General features: G+C 42.4%; 1 protein-coding gene across 1 annotated transcript in view; it reads right to left on the bottom strand.

Moving 5' to 3' along the window:
- The window catches only part of gas2l1 (growth arrest-specific 2 like 1), a 39,229-nt gene extending 23,363 nt beyond the window's left edge, over nt 1-15,866 (bottom strand). Inside the window, exon 1 of the mRNA XM_012863534.3 lies at nt 14,550-15,866. Coding sequence (XP_012718988.2) covers nt 14,550-15,251 — 702 coding nt within the window. The 5' untranslated portion in view covers nt 15,252-15,866. The remainder of the gene's footprint in view (nt 1-14,549) is intronic.
- Between the last annotated feature and the right edge of the window lie 4,613 nt (nt 15,867-20,479).

The following is a 20,479-nucleotide window of genomic DNA, read 5'->3' as shown; positions in this document are numbered from 1 at the left end:
GAGCCGGCGCCCTATGCTGCGGTTGAAGGGGGGTGCTTATTAGGCAACGAGGAGTCAGACACAACTGCAGGGTGGAGTGAGACCAGCCCTCTGCTGCACATGCCTGAGCGCTGTCTGGATTGGACAGCCCCGATGTTTGCCTTGGCGTCTCTCTCTCAGACAAAGGCGTGTGCACACTTGTCGGCGAGGAGGCAGAGAAAGTGGAGCACGGAAAAAAAAAAAAAAAAAAGGGGGCGCAGAGCACAGGAGGAGTGGAGCAGTAAACGCCTCTTAGCTTTGTGTGCGAGCACAGCAGGACTAAGGTACACTGAAGTAATCAAATGACATGTTAGAGGGAGATTGTGGGTTAGGAGCTTGAAAACCTTAGATGTTTACACCACCTGCCATCAAGTACATCAGGCTGGAGGGATATATTTTGCTTTTGGCATGTAGCACCTTGCTATTTTCTCAAAATGGCATCCTTCTTCAATCCCATGCTAATTAAAGAGGGGCAACCCTAAGCACTAAGCCTCTGCATCTCACCTGCACCCAACGTTCTCCGTTTCACCTGCTGCAGTAAAGCTTCTGCTTGCTCTTTCATCTGTGTTTCTCTTTTGCTACTTGGTTACCAAACCGTACCGCCTGTATTTATGAAGCACTTTATAATAACGGAGGTCAACAAAGTGCTGTGCATACGAAAATAGCAGTGGAATAAAAATACACGGACAAGTAAAACACATTAAGAGATTTAAAAGCAAACAGGAGAACTTTAAAACGGATCCTGAAATATACGGGCAACCAATAAAGCGACTTCAGATTGGGGTAATGTGCTCAGAACCTTTTGTTGTGTCGTGCTGCAGCATTTTGCACAACCTGCAGGCGCCTGATGGATGCATCACTAACCAAAGATAGAGCAAGGCACAGTAATCCAGCCTAGATGTAACAAATGCATGAATCACTATTCCAAAAAAGCTGCCTTGTTATAAATGGCTTTACTTCGGCTAACTGCCTCAGATGAACAAAGCTTGATTTTACAACCACCCTAATCTGGCTTTCAAGTTGAAAATCTGCATCTATTTTAGCTCCCAGATTTGTGATGATCGGCCTAACATATCGAGCCAGAGAACCAATCACCTCTGTTTTTTGTTTGTTCAAATCTAAGAAGTTTGAAGCCATGCAGGACTTTCTATCAAGACATTTGAACAGTGAATCTAATCAGGTTTTTTTTAAGAGGGAAGTAATCCTGGGAGTCATCCGCATAGCTGATTGAACCAAGGGTAAGCAGATGCAAGGAGAAAACCAAGGGGCATTGGGTCAACATTACACATAAAGTGCATACATTGTTACATTTTAAAGCCAAAGCAACATAAAACTATTGAAAGTATGAAACACAAATAAATCCCACTCGGCTATTCCGTTGCCCTTGAAAGCAGGTAGATAACTCTAAAGGTAATTTTCCTAAACAGAAAAGAAAAATTGTGGGTCAATTCCTCGAAGGTAAACAACAAGAGCATAGTTTTTTTCCTCAGGCTCAAAAAAAACTGTTTTATGTTCAGGAACAAGTGAAAACTGAGGATAGAGGATACAACACAATTTATGCTTTGGCTTTTATAGATAGCTTGAGCTGGGCGTAGCTATAGAGGCGACCAAAGCTATTGTTTGTAAGCATGAGGTTTATTGGCTAAAAATAAACTACGTTTTTTTTTTAAGCTGTTTTATGTGACCTGTCCATTCAAAACATCTGATGATGTCCGCAGGAAAAATTTTAATCAAGGACCGATATCTAAACATCCCTCTAACATGTTTAGCAAATTATTAATCAGCTGTATTATTATATGTATTGCATGTATTATTATTAATCAGCTGTATTATTATATGTATTGCATGTATTATTATTAATCAGCTGTGACTGTGTTTTCCCTGTGCCTGAGCCAAATGAAACAGCGTTTAACAGCAGTCTGATTGTTGTGTCAGTATTTCACCTTCCTTTCCATCTGCTCCATGTGTACCCACTGAGCAAAAGACCTGACTTCAACATTGAGGCTATTTCTAGACCTCATTTAGAGATGAATCAATGCTAAATCTACATGTAGTTCTGGTTTGGACGTAGATATTTCATCTATGTTTTCATCAAGGAAAACTATTTTCTCTAAAAGTCATCTACATTAGACTTATTTACAGACCACAAAAAGCTCTGTAAATAATGCAAATAAAAAAAAATGTATAGCTCTGATATTGTGGTGTTGATATCAATATTAAAAAGGAGAGTGTTTCTGGTTAAAGGTAAATTTGAATAGTGGTAAATCACCACTATCATATTATATCACCACTGGTAATGTGATGACATATTGAGATATTTGTACTGCACTGGCGAATTCAACGAGCATAAATATTATTAGTAGTATTTAACTAACATTGATAGCAAGATCCCTTTCTAGATATCACCAGTTTGTTTTCATAAGCGAAAGAATTCGGTCAGGTCAGCATGAATGATAATTTCCAGTCATGCAGTGGCAGCACCTTGATGACTGGGTCCCACCTCACATACAGATTAAGCAGCGCTGAGAGGATCCCTCGGAAGCAGAAGAAAATCTGAAATTAATTTGATTCTTTAAAGGCATTATTGGTATTGCAATGACCATAAAACCATAACTGACAAACGTGAAAAATCCTGGTCTTACATGTCGTGCACAGGGAGGTGTAGCGTTACATGGCTCAGCTAGTAAAGGCACTATGTCAGCGATCAATAGGTCCTTAGTTTAAGCCCTGCTCTGTCCACTCTTTATACTAGACAACCTCTGATATCACAAGTCTTTGTCTAGACTTTTAATAAAAACTACATTTAAAAAAAAATATTTAAATGTATATAAAAAAAATATCGAGACATCTACATACCACACTGTCTAGATTAATTTCCTTCTAATAAAATTCCTAAAGAGCAGCAATAGCTGGAAGTGACTCTTTAGAGCCAAATAAGATGTTTTAATGATGAATAACTGCAGAATGACAGTGTGGTGTGATAGAGGATGGACCTGGAATAATGTTTAAATAGCTACATTACTGTAATGTTACAAAACGCACAGGAGGACTGATTATATAAAAATGTGAGACTTGCACAAAGCATGGCTGGATAATGTAAAGAGGTGGAGAGGTTGAAGGCTGCTGACTACAAAACAAAATACAAATGTCCTTCAATCTCTGTATTTTTTTTATATTTTTTTTTACTGCTGATTTACACTTAACTTTGTGTTTATTACCCTGTAATGTTCCTTGTGCCTTATCTAGTTTCTTTAGCCAAACTGTAGTACGAGATCTTTTCTAACCAAATGTAACCTTTCTTCCCTGCACATCAGAGAAACAATGCTGGTCAGAATAGGAGCAAAAATTAAGTCTGTGTAAATACTGGCAGCATTGTTGTGTTTTAAATTAGGTTAATGTTAAAAGTGGTTATTCAGCTCCGTGGTTAATTACAGGCAGGGTCGGCTCACTTCAGGGTACTTTGACATCCCACCATAGGACGACGGTTCTTTAGGACTCCAAACTGCTGCTCTTAGAAATGTTTTCCTGACTTCTCCTCAATGGATACATGACCATGTAAATCTTCACTTCATGAACTTCAGTTAAAACTACAGATTTTCTTATCACTACTTTTGTCTTGGGTGGACTTTGTCTTAATTCTCATGCACGAGTTTGGGGTTCCAAACATAACGTCATCGATTTTTATTACTTTTTTACAGCTTTCAGCTGCTTTCTCAGCTGCCTTGTGTTCTTCTTCACACGTTTTTACATATTTCCCTGTTTCAGTCATAGACATGAACATAACTATCGTGAGTTACAAGACTGAGCAACTGAACAGTAAACGAGGAGCTGACAACTGAATCTCTCTCTCTCTTGATATATATATATATATATATATATATATATATATATATATATATATAGTATTTTTGTTGTTTGCTTGCTACCCTTTTCTATTATTCAGTCTATAAAATGACCAGCCCACTTTGGAAAAACCCCAGCCGGTGAGTTAATGGAAAGATTGCTATAACAACCAACACACAGACACACACATAGTCCCACTCTTCCCTTTTTCACTGTGCAGTTAGCCCTCACCTCAACTGAGGTCATGAGTTTTTCTCAAGGGAGGAGCGCCACAACCCACACAGCGTCTCATATGAGGCAGAGAGCAGGAAAGTGAACAACAGAGTCTCTGAATAATAACCTAATCGAAGCCCACCCTGACAGTTAAAGGGTTTAAATGGAGGACCGCTTGGTGTGACGTGTCTTCACTGTATCAACAGGGCTGGAGACACAGAAACCAAAACACATATTCACACACACACGCACGCAGGATGAGTGTGAAAAGGTCATAAAGAAAAGATGCAGAAGTGAGCAGGACTTCTGAGAAAAGCTGAAGGACGAATTACAGATCTAGATGACCCAGATGAGAGAAACATTCAGCAAGAGCTGCAGATGTTGGAAGAGAAAAGAGCGACTGAATCAAGGACCTACACCACCCCCCCGACCCTCCATTAGAATCTGCTGTGTCTATCTTAAGATAAGGAATGCGGACATGTTTTCGGCGAGAACAGAAAGAGAAACATCTGACGTTCCCTTTAAGCTCAGCCCCTGCGTTTGTCCTCAGTCTGTTTTAGATACAATTAAGATTCCTGTGAAAATGCCTCTGCTCCGATCACGTCATATCTGCCCAGCGTGAGTCAACAATCTCTTAATTCATTTCCTTCCTGACCTGCAAAGCTCGTAAGGGGTCCATTCACGAAACAGATAGGCAGACAGAGTCTTGGGGTGGGGCACAGGAAACGGGACAGGGGGGGAGATAAGAAGCTGTTTCAGGTTTACTATCCATTTTCTTTATTGATTCAGATATAGATTAGACATTTCACATTACCAGATAAAATAAATTTATGACCAAGCAAAGCAGCCTGTAGTATTCTACAGAGTTCATCTGTATTAGGAAGGCTTTGCAAAGGCATTTCAAACCCTCAAAGTTTTGAACAGTCCATCTGTCTCTCTGTTGTGGAGAAGTCGACAGCACAGGTAGTTCATTAAACCATTTCACAAGCTTCGAACATCCCAGACCATTAAAAATTCACAGTCCTTAACGAGTCATCCCCGTGATGAGGCACTCTTTTCAGTCATGCACTACTTTGCTAGTCCTATAACATAAAATCCCAATAAAATTACTTGACGTTTGTTGTCGTAACACGTGTTTTGAAAATGAATGGGGTAAGAACACATTTATGAGGCACGGGATATAATGATAACCTTTTTGTTTTTAATCACACTTTAAACCTTGTCAGGGTTTTCTTGCGTTATCAATGCAGGGATCTCGCCTGGAGGCTCAGCGCCACTTTGAGAAGCCCATTTCCAGTTTTGCTCCACTCATGACTCACCGTAGGACCGCACACTTTGCTCAAGAGCTTTCATCAACCTTAGGTGTGCTCGTTCGCTCATTTTATGGGAACACAACTACTGCTACACGCCGACGATAAAGAACAAGCATTGCAACTCACTCCAGGAGAATTTCTACCACGTCTCTTTCCTTTTAGTGGAGCAATATAAGGATTGAGATATTCTAAAAATGTTATAAAGCACAACACAGAGAATTTGAAGCCATTTTGTTGTTTTAAATGATAGAACAAGACTGTTCTTTCAGCTCGTCTCCATGGCCTGAAGCCTGGAAATTTCCCAGAGGAGGAAACAAAAAAAAACATCAGATAAGCAGAGGCAGGAGAGAGAAGCAGGCCAATGAGGTCGCCTGCTTGGCAGAACAAAAATCTTTGAAGGTTTTTGGACCACCGCCCAGCAGGAAGGGGGTCCTACCTACATATTGAGCTCTACCCCACAGACACCAGAATAAACAGCTCATATACTGTTGCCCATAAACGCCATGCAGCCTCTGAACAAATTAACTTTGTAACTAGCATGGGGTGCAGGGAGGTGCAAAATTACACCATGAATGACAATAATGTTGTCTAATTATATTAAAGCTGGAGCCTGAGGGACGGAGCTGAAACACAGAGTTAGTGCGATGCGGGTAACAGGTCCAATCAGCAGGAAAGTGACAGAAAAACAGATGGATGAACGCTTCTGGTCGGCGAAAACACCCACAAGGGGAGGAGAAATAGATTATACACATTTTGAAAGAGCTCAGGGGCAACAGTTATGGTGATAAGTGTCGCTATTACTGTGTAATGAAGGTTGCCTAAGCGAGAGAAAATCTCCGACATGGAAGTTTATTCATGCTTCAATAAAAGCCTGATCGAAACGTTCGAGGATGGACCCCAGTAAAACATAAACAGATTGCCATAAATATTCTGATGCCAGACACTGCTGTTGTTTTTTAATCATACAAGAAAACATATTTGCAACATCTCATTTTAAATGTTTATTCTTCATCAATATGAATCTATTTTCCTCACTCTTACCTACTCTAAATATTTTCCTTCATATTTTTTCACAATGATGGCTGTTTGTCCAGCTGCAAGGTGAACCTCCACCTCAGTCTTCCCTCTTTTGCTGGTTCTAGCAGGTTTTCAGCCTCATCCATGTTCTTGCTGAAGGGTACATATGTTTCTTAATGCCTTCTTTTGTATATTTAAATCATCCAGTCATGGTCTATATTACAACGCTTTGGTCTGAATTCCTTATTATTGTAGCTCACAAGCCCCTCTTTTCCACCTGTTCTGAGGTGCGTCTTAGAGCACCTAGTTTTGGAACAGTCTCTTTAAATCTAAAGGAGGCACTTCCCACCCCGTCCCCCTCCAGGTCGCAGAGCCACTCCACCCAGTTTGGTCATTTTTGTAGGATGCTGGGTGACAGTGTAATGCATTCTGTAAGACTAATAGGCCCAAAATGTTCACTTATCCACTTGTAGCTTCGGCATCCTTGAGCTTGGACTACAAACTCATTCAGAGAAATAAAAACAGTGACTTGGTCTGAAGTCCATGACCTTGTTTAGCAGTTGTTGTACAAAAAACGCAATAGAAAACAGAGAAAACTGAACTGAAACTGAAAGATGTCTACACAGCACCTGGACAGATTACATTCAACATTTCTGCATTCCTAGAGACTCCAAGTACATATTTAGGGGTAAAAAAAAAAAGTGGAATTTGCTTGATACGTCTCCTTTAACTCTTCCCTGTTCCTGTTATAAACGAGCATCCCCACAACATGATTCGGGCCAGCACCATGCTTTATAGTGGACATTTTTAGTCCCATCTGACCAAAGCACCTTCTTGCACATGTTTGCTGTGTTCCCTAAAAGGCGTGTCATAATCTGCAACTAGATTTCATAGAACTTTGTTTCAACAAAAGCTTCCTTCAGGCCAGACTTGTGGCCTGCTAATAGCTAACTAATAGGATGCAATTACCAGGTGCTCCTACCTGAGCTGTGAATCTCTGCAGCTCTCCCAGAGTTACCACGGCCCTCTTGTTTCTCTGATCAGCGCTCTACTTTCCTGGTCTGGAAGTTTAAGTGGACAGTGACAATTTGGTAGGTTTATTGTTGGGTCTGATGCTTTCTTTTGAATAGTGCTCTTTGGGATGTTCACAGCACTGATCTCTACTTATTCACTGGAGTGCTAATAGCCCGCTGTTAGAATGAGTCGCTGTGAAGCCACCAGCCGCCATATTGGTACTCCCTATTTTCCTCCAGTAACTAGGGAATATGCACTACTGCATCGAATAACGAGGATTTTCTCATGGTCAGGGGGGGCTTAAGACTTTTAAAATGTGAAATGCCATATACTTTTATGTTATGTACTAACAGTAACAAGTACTGAGAAAGTCATGTGCTGAAATATTTTGCATGTTATTTATTTATATATATATATATATATATATATATATATATATATATATATATATATATATATATATATAACATTTATAAATATATAAATAACAATATACAAAAAAATATATATACATATACACATATGTATATATAATATAAATAACATGCAAAATATTTCAGCACCTAATTTCCTAGTAGTTGATAGTGTTAGTACCTCCACTGACTGTAGGATTACATGTAAATCATTTTCATGCAGCCAGAAAACTGCTTGTTGTTGCAACCAAATCCTATGGGATTCTGTGAGAGTAGGGAGTAGCAAGATGGCGGCCAGTGACTTTAGTTTTTTGGGCAAATCAGCACTCCAGTGAATAAATAGAGATCAGTGGTTCACAGTGTGAAACATGGTCTTTCTCTACAACCCCCTGTGCTGTTCGATGGTCTCTGTGGTGCAGTGTGTTCACTAATGTTCGAGCCTCCTGAAAAGAAACGGTTGTACTGGGTGGTTTTCAAGGCTATCGGAGTTAAGGGTTTACTGTTCAGATTTGTAAAATAGCCAAAGAAAAAAAAAAGCTAATCTCATCTATGTAACAGCCAGCAGCTCCTTGGCCAAAGCAAGTAAACACAGGTGCAAAGTGTGTCTCAACAAAAGTAGAAGATAACCATCATTTCAAGGGTTTTCTTTTGCAAACAGAAGTTTGTTTTTATCCATACAGAAACCTAAGTGTAAAACCCGGTATCTAGCTTTATCTTTTCTGACAAAAAACATGGCATTCGTGAGGGCACCTGAGCGGTGACTGTCAGATAAAGAATCATGTCATCTGAAGAAGGCTTTTCTGTTGCTTCATGCTTCGTGTGTGGCTCCAGGTAACACTGCTGAAATGTAATCATACTTGCTCCACAGCATGCTCGGTGCGTTACAAGGAGAACTATTCTCCGCAAATCAATACTTGCCTTCTTGACAACATGGCAAAACGGCCCGTCGGGTCCAGGCCAGATAAATGAAACTGATGGACATCAAGTGCTATAAGTGCTATAAATCTCTTGTTTGTCTTCTGCAGTCAAACAACAATGTAATCCATCATATGGGGAAGTTAAATATCAGTCCAGAGTCTAACCTGTTTGCCAATATGTGTTGAAAGAGCTGAGCAGCACTCAGCGCTCTCCTTGCAAAGAGCAAAGTTAGGGGAATTCATGTTGTGTGTCCGCCTGCCGTCGGGACGTTGTGGAAAACACCGGCTGAGCAACAGTTCATAAACACTGACCCGACAGACAACCGATTGAATGGTGATCATGCAAATGATCAGCTGATGGCATCAAACGCTCCAATAAAGGCATAAAGTGAGTACTATGCAAAGCGAGGAGTCAGGCCTGCTTCCCTGAACACAAAGAGGAGGTGAAGGAGCGACGGTTACGGCGCAGAATAACCTTTAAAACACTGCGCCACTAAAGACACCACAATGCCTGCGACACCGAGGGCCGCCACGCTCTCTCAGCAAAGCATCTGAGAGCAGGATGACCTACTTTTCCCCTTCACTCTCCCTACTGTGCCTCCCAGAGTAGCATCCACTGCAGTCGGGTTTAACAGAGTGTACAGTGAAGCCACTCAAGGCGTGATGTCTGTTGTCTGCACCCCCTTTTTCCTTCCATGAATGCACGTCTTGAGCCACAGGCTTAATAGAGCAGGGTTGATAAGACAGATTCCTCCTTCTTTCCATCACGCCTTTCCTCTGGAGGTGTCCTCATTGAAAGATGGAGACGTCAGCTTTGGATTGCCTCCCTGCCGACAGCGGCCCCCTATTCATTTGCTACCTTCAAATAAAACCAACAAGACATACGGTTTCCCACCCTTCGCTCTGTCGTCTCCAGTGGAGAGAGGGGTGGGGGGATGGGAGTGACTGCTCACATGTCTAAACCAAGGAGGAATGCGAAACATAAGGTGAGAAAAGACATGAAGCAGTTCATATGGGTGAGCGGGAAGAAGAAGAGAACCTGACTGAAGGCATTTAGTAAAATGTGCGTCATCCTTACAGTCGTTCTTTTCAAAGCGGGTACTGCTGCCTCGGTGCCTCTGTGTTGAGCCGAGGCTCTTTGCTAGGCAGAACTGTTGACGATGCAATTGGTGCCATTAACCATCAATACTCTTTGTTTTTCTACCTCACAGAAAGGATTCCTAAGGGCTTCTGTGTTTAACTGTCTCTGTTGTAGACAGAACTAATCAAGGTGCTATTGCTGATAAATGTCTATACTCTCTAGTTATATTTTCCATAGAAAGTACCCCTGACATGATATGTCTTTTTATAGGACAGTATTATCAACTAATGCTCCTATTGACTTTTTGCTCCATTTTGTTTTTCTTTCCTATCAAACGTGCCCCTGGAGCAGTCCTTCTGTGTTTATTAGGTCTCTCACTTCCAGCTGCTTATAGAATATGGTCTCTCATATTTAACCCGGCATCATGCTTATATGCAGTTTAGTGTATTATACAGAGGATCAAAGATATGGAACAGTCTTCCCACATCATTGACAGATCTTTCTAAAGAACAATTTAAACGGAGAGTAAAATTGCTGCTACTTAGTTGTCTGAACTTTCCATATGGATTTATGGTCTAAATTATATTTTTAACTGTTTTATATATTGAAATGTTGTTGTTTTTGAAACATATTTGTTATTATGGAGACTGCCACTCATTAAGCCCCTTGAGGGTTTTTTAGCAGTTATCCATCACATTTTTTTTAACGAAACATGATTCTGTTTTTATGTTTTGTTGTGAAAATAAATAAATAACAAAAAATAACAAATATGATGGCCGGTTCCTTTCCACTGTCCCCGCATGCTTGCTCAGAAAGTAGTCAACAATTTAATGCAATCAATGGGTTTACTTAAATAAATAATGTTTTGACCAACTGCCATTAAAGGATAAACCTAATTTCATTGGGCTGTTTGTAATTGGATCTGATTCTGACCACATGACAGAATTGAATCAGAGTAATCTCCATTTAATTTGGACTGAATTAGATTTGGTATAACTGGATATAAAAAAAAAATTCCTTCCTTTAAAAGTGCCTTCAGCTTGATACATTTGCTGTGAACTGACACCTACAGCCACTTTCCAAGCTCCAAAGCGGACATGCGTCCCAATATGAGACGAGGGAGCAGCAGCAGATCAGAGGAAGAAACGGAGGCTGGGGCTGTTGACAAGAAAGTGTGCAACCTGGAAAGTCAACAGCTAATCCTTATTGGATCCAGCAGGGTGTGGACGTAACACACCAAGAGTTTACTGAGTCGCCTAACGGTTGCAGAAGCGTTTTAAAAATGTAACAGGTGTTGTATTATTTTAAGACAATACAATAACTATCATGTAATTACTAAAATGCAAGGGGTCCAAAGAGGAAGCTGAACTTTTAGCGTTCTGTCAAGACACATTCTGAGTCATCTTGAATAATCGCATTCAACTCCATTAATTCCTAACCTTAAGCACAGGATTACTGACTGTGAAAAAATAAATCAATTTATAAGAGAATATAGCAACACATCCTAGCATTTTAAGTGGCTGTTGATGTAGGATAGCTACAGAACATCCAGCAATCTATTTTTTTTGCAGCTGCTTATCCTTGGAGGGTTGCTGACGGGTTTGTGCACAACGTTAACGGTCGGACGCACGGGTCACCAGTCAAAAAGGAGACAAACTGGACAAATAACCATGCACACAGAGCTAAGGGAAATTTAGAGTGACCAATTAACCGATGCATAATCAACACCACACATATATTTGGACTGTGAAAGAAGGCTGCAGCTGCTGGGAAGACCCCACACTTGCAGAGCCAGAACACGCAAACTCCATGCAGAAAGGGCGTGGCTGGGATTTGAACCCAGGACTTTCTCCAACAGAGCGATTGTACCGCTGGGCGTCAGTCCAGTTTGAGCTTTCTTGCAACGAGAAGCTGCACACGGATTAACAGAACAGCTCACTTTTTTTTTTTTTTTGCTCGAAATTTAAATTGGATTCCTGTGAATATTCATAATGATGCACGTGTCCTAAAAAACAAGGCTTAAAGTTTGAAGCATTTTTGTCCGCAGGAACATCTTTTATACATGCATGTAAAGTGAAGAGCATGTAATTAAATAGGAGCGGGTATCATTAGTGACACTATAGCGTATATTTTAACATGTGGGGGCGATAAGTCAGTGAGATTTTTATGAACCCGCGTTAATAAGATCATTACGGCAGATATGCTAAATAGTAGAATGAATTTGCAGCGTAAACTGTGACAAATAGGATCCGCAGAGATTGCTTAAATATCTCAGTCAGACACTTAAAAGTACCCCTGATAATAGTGAACTACTTCAATCCAGCCTCCTGCCTAATAACCAACGCAGCTTCTTGTTTTAATTGCCTCATTGCATTGTTCTCTCTGCTCTTTGCAGCTAAAACGCAATTTTCAAAGAAGTAGGAGGCTGAACTCAACAGAGAGATGATAACCGAGAAGGTCGCTCCCAATATCAGTCTGACGCTCTCCAGCCGGGACATCTCTCTCTCTGAGTCTGACACATGACACTGCGGCCGCTCAGGGGCAGAGGGATGGTGACGGAGGAGGAAGAGACGGGCATACGCATCAGCAGCTCTCCTCTGATCGTTCCGTCCCTAAAATGCGTGGCGCTTGTATAATCCTCGGTCATATGAGCGGGAGTGCGTGGAGTCAGACGCTGGATGAGAACAGCGTGCGCCCTCCTGTCTCTGTCTGCAGAGGTCACAGAAAAAGCGCTCGGCTCTGCTGCCTGACAAGACTGAGCGTGCCTGACCTCCGTCTCCTCTCCTCCAGCTCTGCTGGCCGGCAGATCATCGGTGTCAAAGACGGCCACTGTTCCTCTCATCAGCATGAAAATATTAACTCCACCACTATTCACGCCGCCCCACAAAAGCATGTGTTCTGCCTGGGTGTCTGCTCGCTCATTAGCTTTGTTCTGGTCTGCTGAGGTCCAGCAACTTCTAATAAAGACCAACCACTTCTAGAACGGATTAGGGAAAAGAAAAAAAAAAAAGACAAAGCAGTAAAAAGGGCGTGTTGGGCCGCTGCTGCAGAACGTTAATAATCTTCAATTTGCACAGCTTTATATTAATTATTCTATGCAGACAGGCTGACTGAAAGAGGCTCAAAAGGCATTTGCTCTTAACATCTCAGAGGTCGACTGCGAGGAAAAGCAAGAATTTGGCTTCCTGACCTCTTGGTTGAAAAGGAATTTACTCGTATGTGGACGGTCTCTCTCGCACCACAGGCAATCGACCACACTGATATGACACTTTCACACAGACTGCTTACTGCTTTTCTTGTGTTTTACCTTGGCAGAAATCAGGATTTCCAGCAGCTAAAGCCAAAGTATGGGACAGAATACGCTGGATTGCATTTACTTTGGGCCAAGGCAGCAGGGAAGATTTCTCTGGGAAAGTGTATTCTTTCATCCTGAGGGAATGCTTCCCAGCAAATCAACTATCTGCCTAAGCATGTGAGCAGTGAGATCATCTCATAAAGCAGTTATGACACATTTTGCTTGCCTGTGGGGGGAAATATACAGGTCTATCTCATTAAATTAGAATAGCATTGAGAAGTTAATTTATTTCAGCAACTTAATTCCAGGAGGAAACTTCATATCTTGGCTTCAACGGATACAAAGTGACACATTTCAAGCGTTTATTTCTGATGATTACGGCTTACAGCTAATGAAAACATAACATTTAGCGTCTCAGAAAATTTCGATATTACATACGACCAACAAAAGAAAAAAGCATTTTTAATACATAAACGCCTACTTACTTAGAAGTATGTTTAAGTACTACTCAGTATGTGGTATTAATACTTGCTGGGGGCTCTTTCAGCATCAATGCTGTGTTGCATAGAGGTGATCAGTGGGTGTGAGGTGTTAAAGAAGCCCAGGTTACTTTATTAGCAACCTTCAGCTCACCTCCATTGTTGGCTCTGGTGTTTATTATTTTCCTCTTGACAATACTATTTGTTGTGGGGGTTAGGTCAGGCCAGTTTGCTTTTCCAATCAAGCGCATTGACAGCATGGGTCTCATAGGAAGCAGTGGCACTTTCGGCAGCGTGGGCAGGTGCCAAGTCCTGCTGGAAAATAAAATCAGCATCTTCATAACGTTTGTCTGCAGAGAGGAGCATGAAGTGCTCAACCGTTTCCTGGTAGATTCCTGTGTTGACTGTAGGCTCGATATAAAGTGAACCTACTGCAGCTTACTGGGGAAACTTTTACTCTGGAGGCTTCTGACCTCTGGCCACAGCACACCAGGTCAGTCTTCTCCAAACTCCTGAAGGGGTTTTACTTCACAGTCTTCTCAGGATTGTGGTTTTTTATGTTGCTTGTGCATTTTTTTTTTCTACCACACTTTTTCCATCCAATCAACTTTCCAATAATATGCTGGCTTCTTTAACAATGACTTTTTGGGGCTTACTCTCTGTATGGAGGGCGTCATTGGTTGCGTTCTGGAAAACTGCCTGGTCAGCAATCTTCCTGTGATTGTATGGGTCATAACGTGTCCATAACTTACAGTTTCTGTGTTGGATGATTTTCTGACAAATTGAATTTTAGCTGTAAGCCATTATCATCAGACAATATATGTGTAACGAATCTATAAAATGTACTAGTTTAACTTTTTTGTCATGCTATTATATATAGAGATGCACCTTTATCAATATCCGAAAACAATGTACATAAAGATCTTGGTTTCATCCAACAACTCACCAGCTCATCCAAATTACGCATGTCACACAAAACTCTCTTCTGCGGCCAGACGTACGGTTCTGGGTCTGGTTCCCCTTCGTCCTCCACACTCTGACAGCTCTCCTTCCGACTGTAACTCCTGCTGGGTGGGCTCTCTGCGGCCGGCTCCACTCCCTCGGCCCGCAGGCTCTCCTGATCCCGGATCTCCTCTTCGATCTCCTCCTCCAGCTGGATCAGCATGGGGGCCAGCATGCCGAACTTGGAGCCCCGGCGCGCCACCTCCAGCAGGCACAGGATGAAGTTCTTCTCGTTGCACCTCTCCACCAGGTCGTTGGTCTCGAACATGAGGACGTCCTTGATCCAGAGCTCCTGTCGGCACCACGTAATGAAGTTGGACACGTTATCCCGCGCCAGGAACGAGCCGGGGATGACGTTTCGCGATTGGAAGACCACGTCCTTAGACGGCACCTTCATGGACTTGGCAGCCTCCGGGTTCTCCAGCTGGAATTCCTGCGCGGTGCGGTTGACGGTGTTGGCGTGCCGACACAGGGCGCAGCCCGTCTCCAGCGCATCCATGAAGGTGTCCGCAGTGACGTCCAGGTCGTAGAGCGCCTTGAGCCATTCAGCCAGGTCCTCCTTCATGGCGTACAGGTATTCCTCGCTGGATTTAAAGGGCCGGATGCTCTTGGAGGCGGCGGACTGAATGTTGCTCTGATCAGCCATATTGGCAGGTTATGTATCAATTAAAAAGTCTCACTTGATCATCCCCGACGGCCTCATTGTAGAACTGCACGCACGAGCCTCGACCGCAAAAAGAAGCGCAGTGACCGTGTCGACGCACCCATGCCGGTGCGCGTGTGCGGTTCCGTTCCGGAGCTAATTGAAGCCAGGCTTTTGTGTGGTCGGGAGCATATCGGGATGCGGGGCGGCCGCGGCGCATGGATGCGTTTTCCGGATGTCTGCGAAACCCGCTTCCTCTACGGCGCGCATCGCAAGGTTTCCAAGGAGTGTGCGCGGAGAAAAAAAATGGACCAGTCCTGGTCCGGGCGGCGCTAACCCGATCCCCGGTTAATCCGCCCGACGACCGCTGGTTCCCGCTGGCCACGCATCTCCACGTGTCGCCGTGTCTGTCCGAGGCCCGCCCGCCCGTTCCTCAAGCTCCTCGTCGGGAGAAATCACGACCTCTGCGCGGCGCCCAGTCCGCAGCTCATTTCCCTGCAAATAGGCTCAGCCCATGTCGCGCCGCCTCCCGCAGCTGAATATGTTGACCTGCTGCAGCTTAAACCAGCAGAGCGACTCGGAGCCACATCCCATTATGGGGGATAAGCGATGGAAGAGGAAAACTTAACCCTGTGTTCACCGAGCCAGCGCGGCACAGAAAGTGGCTGGTGTGGATCAGCAAAAACATGCCAGAAAAAGTATTGAATCGTGTCCAGAAATGTTCAATCGGTATAAGTCACGGGTTGATATATAATAGAAAGCCATCCCTGGGAATACCCTTATGGATGTAAATGTGAGAACTGCATTCATTTTGAATAATTACCAATTTATAACAGTGTTAAAGTGACTTAAGACAGATTTTGTCACGTTCCAGAAACAAGCTTTATTTTATTGAGATTATTGGGGGAATTCCTTTTCCCCCCCCACAAATAAAAATCTAAATCTAAAGGCCCCTTTATTCAGATCCCTCTCCGCTACATCTGCCACAGCCTCCTGCCTTCAGAAGACACCTAATTACATAAACAGTCCATCTGCGAGTGACTTAATCTCAGTGTAAATGCAGCTGTTCTATGAAGGCCTCAGAGGTTGGTCTTAGAGCATCAGAGAACAAACAGCTTCGGGGTCGCAGCAGACAGATCAAGGAGTTGTAGAGAAGCCTAAAGTAAAGTTAGCTCATAAAAAATAAACCAAAGCTTTGAACATTTTTACAGAGCACAGTTCAACCCCTCTCCAAACAAAAAGGAAAGCGTACAGGACGACTGCCAAGCTATCAAGACAGGGCCGTCCACCTGAACTCACCGGCCCTGCAAGGGGACCATTAGTCAGCCAAGAGGCTAACAATAACTCTGGAGGAGCTGCAGATGTTCACGGCTCAGCTCGGAGAATCAGTTGACATGAGCACTGTGACTTGTGCAGTCCTCAAATCTGGCCTTCGTGGCACAGCAGCAAGAAGAAAGCCATAGGAAGTCCCATTGGTAATTTGTCACAAGTCGTGGCAGACATGCGAGAGAATCTGCTCTGATCAGACGGGAACAAAATGAAACGTTTTTTTTTTTCTATTTTTGGTCTGTGTGCAAAATGCAGTGTGTTAAGGAGAGCCAACACCGCACATCACCCTGAACCACACCGCAATGGTTAAACTTTGTGACGTCGGTCTCTCATGCTGTGGGGAGTTGCTTTCCTTTAGCAGACACAGGGAAGATGGTCAAAGCTGATGGGAGACCAGCTTGCACTAAATGCAAAACAATCCTGGAAGAAACTTTGTTAGAGGGGGAATTAAAACTCTTCGTCTTCCTGCAAGATGACGACCGTACAACATTAAGCTGGAAGGAACAGTGACACGGTTTACAGCAAGGCATGTTTCATGTGCTAGAACGGCCTAGTCAAAGTCTAGAATTAACTTGAGAACTGCTGTTTAGACACTCCTCGCCTGAGCTGAGCTGCTGCTATTTTTTATATTAGAAAATAAAAAGTTTTTATGCAGTATAAAGATGTACAAAACTGGTAGATACACGTACCCTTTAAAAGACTTTCAGCTCTAACAGCAGTGCGGGAAGAATTAAACGTATTAGTGCTGAATATACAATACACACCTCTTTTTCATATTAAGAAAAAAGAAAACTGGATTGTTTTATTTGTGCTTCACATGCAACGCTTTTGGTTGCAATGCTAAAATGTATGAAAAGCTAAAGGGATGTGAATTCTTCTGCAGGGCACAGTATCGGCTCAGATCTGCACTTCGCTTTATTGTCTTATCGCTGATTAAGAGTGGAATACTGACGACCTTATCCGGGCGATTGAATGTTTGTCAGCTTGTTACAGCTGGACAATCTATTGCAAGATCTTACAATACTTTTCTTACTCTAGCACAGAGGACGACTGATGAGATAAGTAATCTAGTATTTAAGAGTTACTCAGGCTGGTAAAGTACAAAACAAAATCTACAATGATCTGAGCACATGATCTTCTGCGTGGAGGATAAGATTTTTGTTATTCATTTACAGCAGAACAGCTTTGCTGCCAATAAACGCAGAGCAGACTTCAGCACCTGACTGCTCGGTTGAAGATTTAATAGCAACAGTAACGTAGGAAGGTAAAAAGAAACGCCACGCAGGTCTTACATGAGATGACCTTAATGCTCCTTTAGCTTGATTTGTTGATTGAAGTTCAGAGAAAATCATCTACAACGGTATTGATGAAGGAACAACAGCCTGGCTTCAGTGCAGCGTATCCAGAATGGGCTTGTTTACCACAGTCATTGCAGATGGAGGCAGATTTAAACCCTCTATAAACCAAACGTTTTTGTAATTGCAACTTATTGTGTTGCAGCTAAGCCAGAAGTTTGGGGCCTTTGGGACATTCCAAAAAAGTAAAAAAACAAAACTGGACTTTTTTTCCCGAAGGTTGAAGACGTTTGGCTTCCCATCCAGAAAGCTTTCTCAATTCAATTCAACGCTTTCAGCAAAACAACTTGCCCGGTTCAGCCAGGTCAGCAGACCTCCAACTCTCTCGCTACAGACACGTTGCAGTACAGCAATCAATGTCAGACTTAAAAAAAAAAAAATGTTTTAAAGAAGTCACTAGAGCGACAGCATGTGATGCTCTAGGACCTGGATGGAAACCTTCAGTAGAAATGGAGATTTCATGGCGTTTCTATGAAAACCTATAGATATAAAAACTGGAAGGACGCAGAGGAGGAAAGAAGGAAGACTGCAAAGAAGGGGGAAAGGAAACGAGTAAAGGAGGGACACAAGGGAGGAAAAGGGGAAAGTTCGAGAGAGGAAATAATACAGAAGGGAGCAAAGAAGGAAGTTAGAACACAAGGGAGGAGAGGAGGTAGGGCACATGGGAGAAAAGACACAAGTGAGGAAGAGTTACAAAGTGGAAGAAAGAAGTGAAGACTTTCATTCACACAAGTGTAGAAGGGAAGGAGAACACAAGGACAAAGAGAAGATGGAAGGCAAAAGGAAGGAAGGTAGGGCACAAGGATAAGTCCTGAAAGGACAAATGGCAGCCAAGGACGGAAGGACACATTGAAGAAAGGAATGAGAGAAGTAGGCCACTTAGATGGAAAAAGGTCAACGAGGGAGGAAGGAAAGGAGGGATGATGGGGAAGAAAGAACAAATGAGTTAGAAAGGCATTTTAAACATTGGTACAGAGAAAAGAGCTGGGAAATACAAATGTTTTTCCAGACTGTAGGATCCCATTAACTTTATCAAGTCAATATTGGCAGAGTGGGTCTAAAGCCTGTATTCTTTAGGCCTGAAGACATTTCAAAACATTCACACTTGCTTCTTGTACGGGAAAAGTCCAGTAGTCGTCTTTCAGTCGGCTGACAGGCAGTGAGCAGCAACAGGTGACTGAGGAGCAGCGCTATGAGAAATCTCTGGTCAGGAAAGACTTAAATGACTCCAACTAGTCCAGCGCTGGCGTAGATCCAGTTACGCTTTCACAAATTTCTAGATGCTCAATTTTAAACTGTTCTAATAAACTGGATGCTCTTCCTTTTCATTAATTTAGGCTGCTGGGCTCAGGCTTCTTGCAGATCTAATCAGTAACCATGACTGGTTCTATAAAGCACTTAAAAATGTCTATTCAGTCTAAGGTTAAATAAATTGTAAAGGAACAGAGATGCTTTTCTAGCTTCAATGTCTTTTTGTCCTTTAATACTTTCTAAAGCTAAAATAAGTCTGAACTCCCTCTATTGTTTTTACACCATCTTGATTTAACTTATAAGTTTAAAAAAAAAATCTGAAGTTTGGAAGGTTCAAAATGTTCCAACAGCAGTTTTATTGGAAAGGGTTTTTGAAATCCTGGCCCGCTCGTGATTGGACAGCCTCTTGCGCGCTCTTCCTCTGTGCCTGCTGAAATTAGGAGCATGGCCAACGTGAGCAAGGGGAGCTTGTTTTCATTTAAAAAGAGGGGATGTCTGACAGGGAGAACCAGGAGGAGGAGCGTGAAGGGGCTGATGAGATCATTTTCTGGGCCTGGATGAATCAGCTTTTCTGTCAGCAGAGCAGGCGCGTGCAGCACAGGCAGCCAAATCAAGTGTGAACCATTTCAATTTAGGTTCACCTTCCTGGGCTCTGTGAGAAAATGATTTGAATACGGGAAAGTTTTCAAAAGAAACCAAAAATCTTCAATAATGCTTAGATTCTGAAAGACGACTACCAAGTTAAACGAGAGAATAGGAATAACCTTTACAAGAAATAAGGTATATCTACCAATAGCCTTAAATATTTACCATTTAATAAATCAGATTTTTAAGGGCATGGTGTGAAGTCTAAATATTTCCTGTAAAAATATGATCTTAAACTGACCCTAAACATTTTGCCAAATTATTTATGGTCTGCAGTTATATTTAAACTGCAAGTCACATCCTTCATTTCTAGTCTTGTAATTTTACATCACCATATAGTGAAAGCTAAAGGCTTTCATTAGTGCCACCTATTGGCCAGAATAGGAGTAGCAGGCACTGCCCAACTTTACGTAAACCACAAAAGCTGCTCCACAAACCTCTCCATGTGGAAATAATGCTTCTAGACTTGATACTCAGATTTTATCTGGCAGATGCCAAGGACACTTTCTCCGAATAAACGCGTTCTTTAGTGTTTTTAATTTGATCTGGGCTTTTGCATCCATATTCTCAGACTAAAATAAAGTAGTGAGTCATTTAATGTTTGTTCCAGCCTTCGTTCAGTTTAAATATAGTATGTCCACAATCAGAAGG

Source organism: Fundulus heteroclitus, chromosome 12, assembly GCF_011125445.2.
Source record: "Fundulus heteroclitus isolate FHET01 chromosome 12, MU-UCD_Fhet_4.1, whole genome shotgun sequence".
NCBI classification, from domain to species: Eukaryota; Metazoa; Chordata; class Actinopteri; order Cyprinodontiformes; family Fundulidae; genus Fundulus; species Fundulus heteroclitus.
Note: the sequence above shows the minus strand (reverse complement) of the source record. Positions and strands in the feature narration are given on the sequence as shown.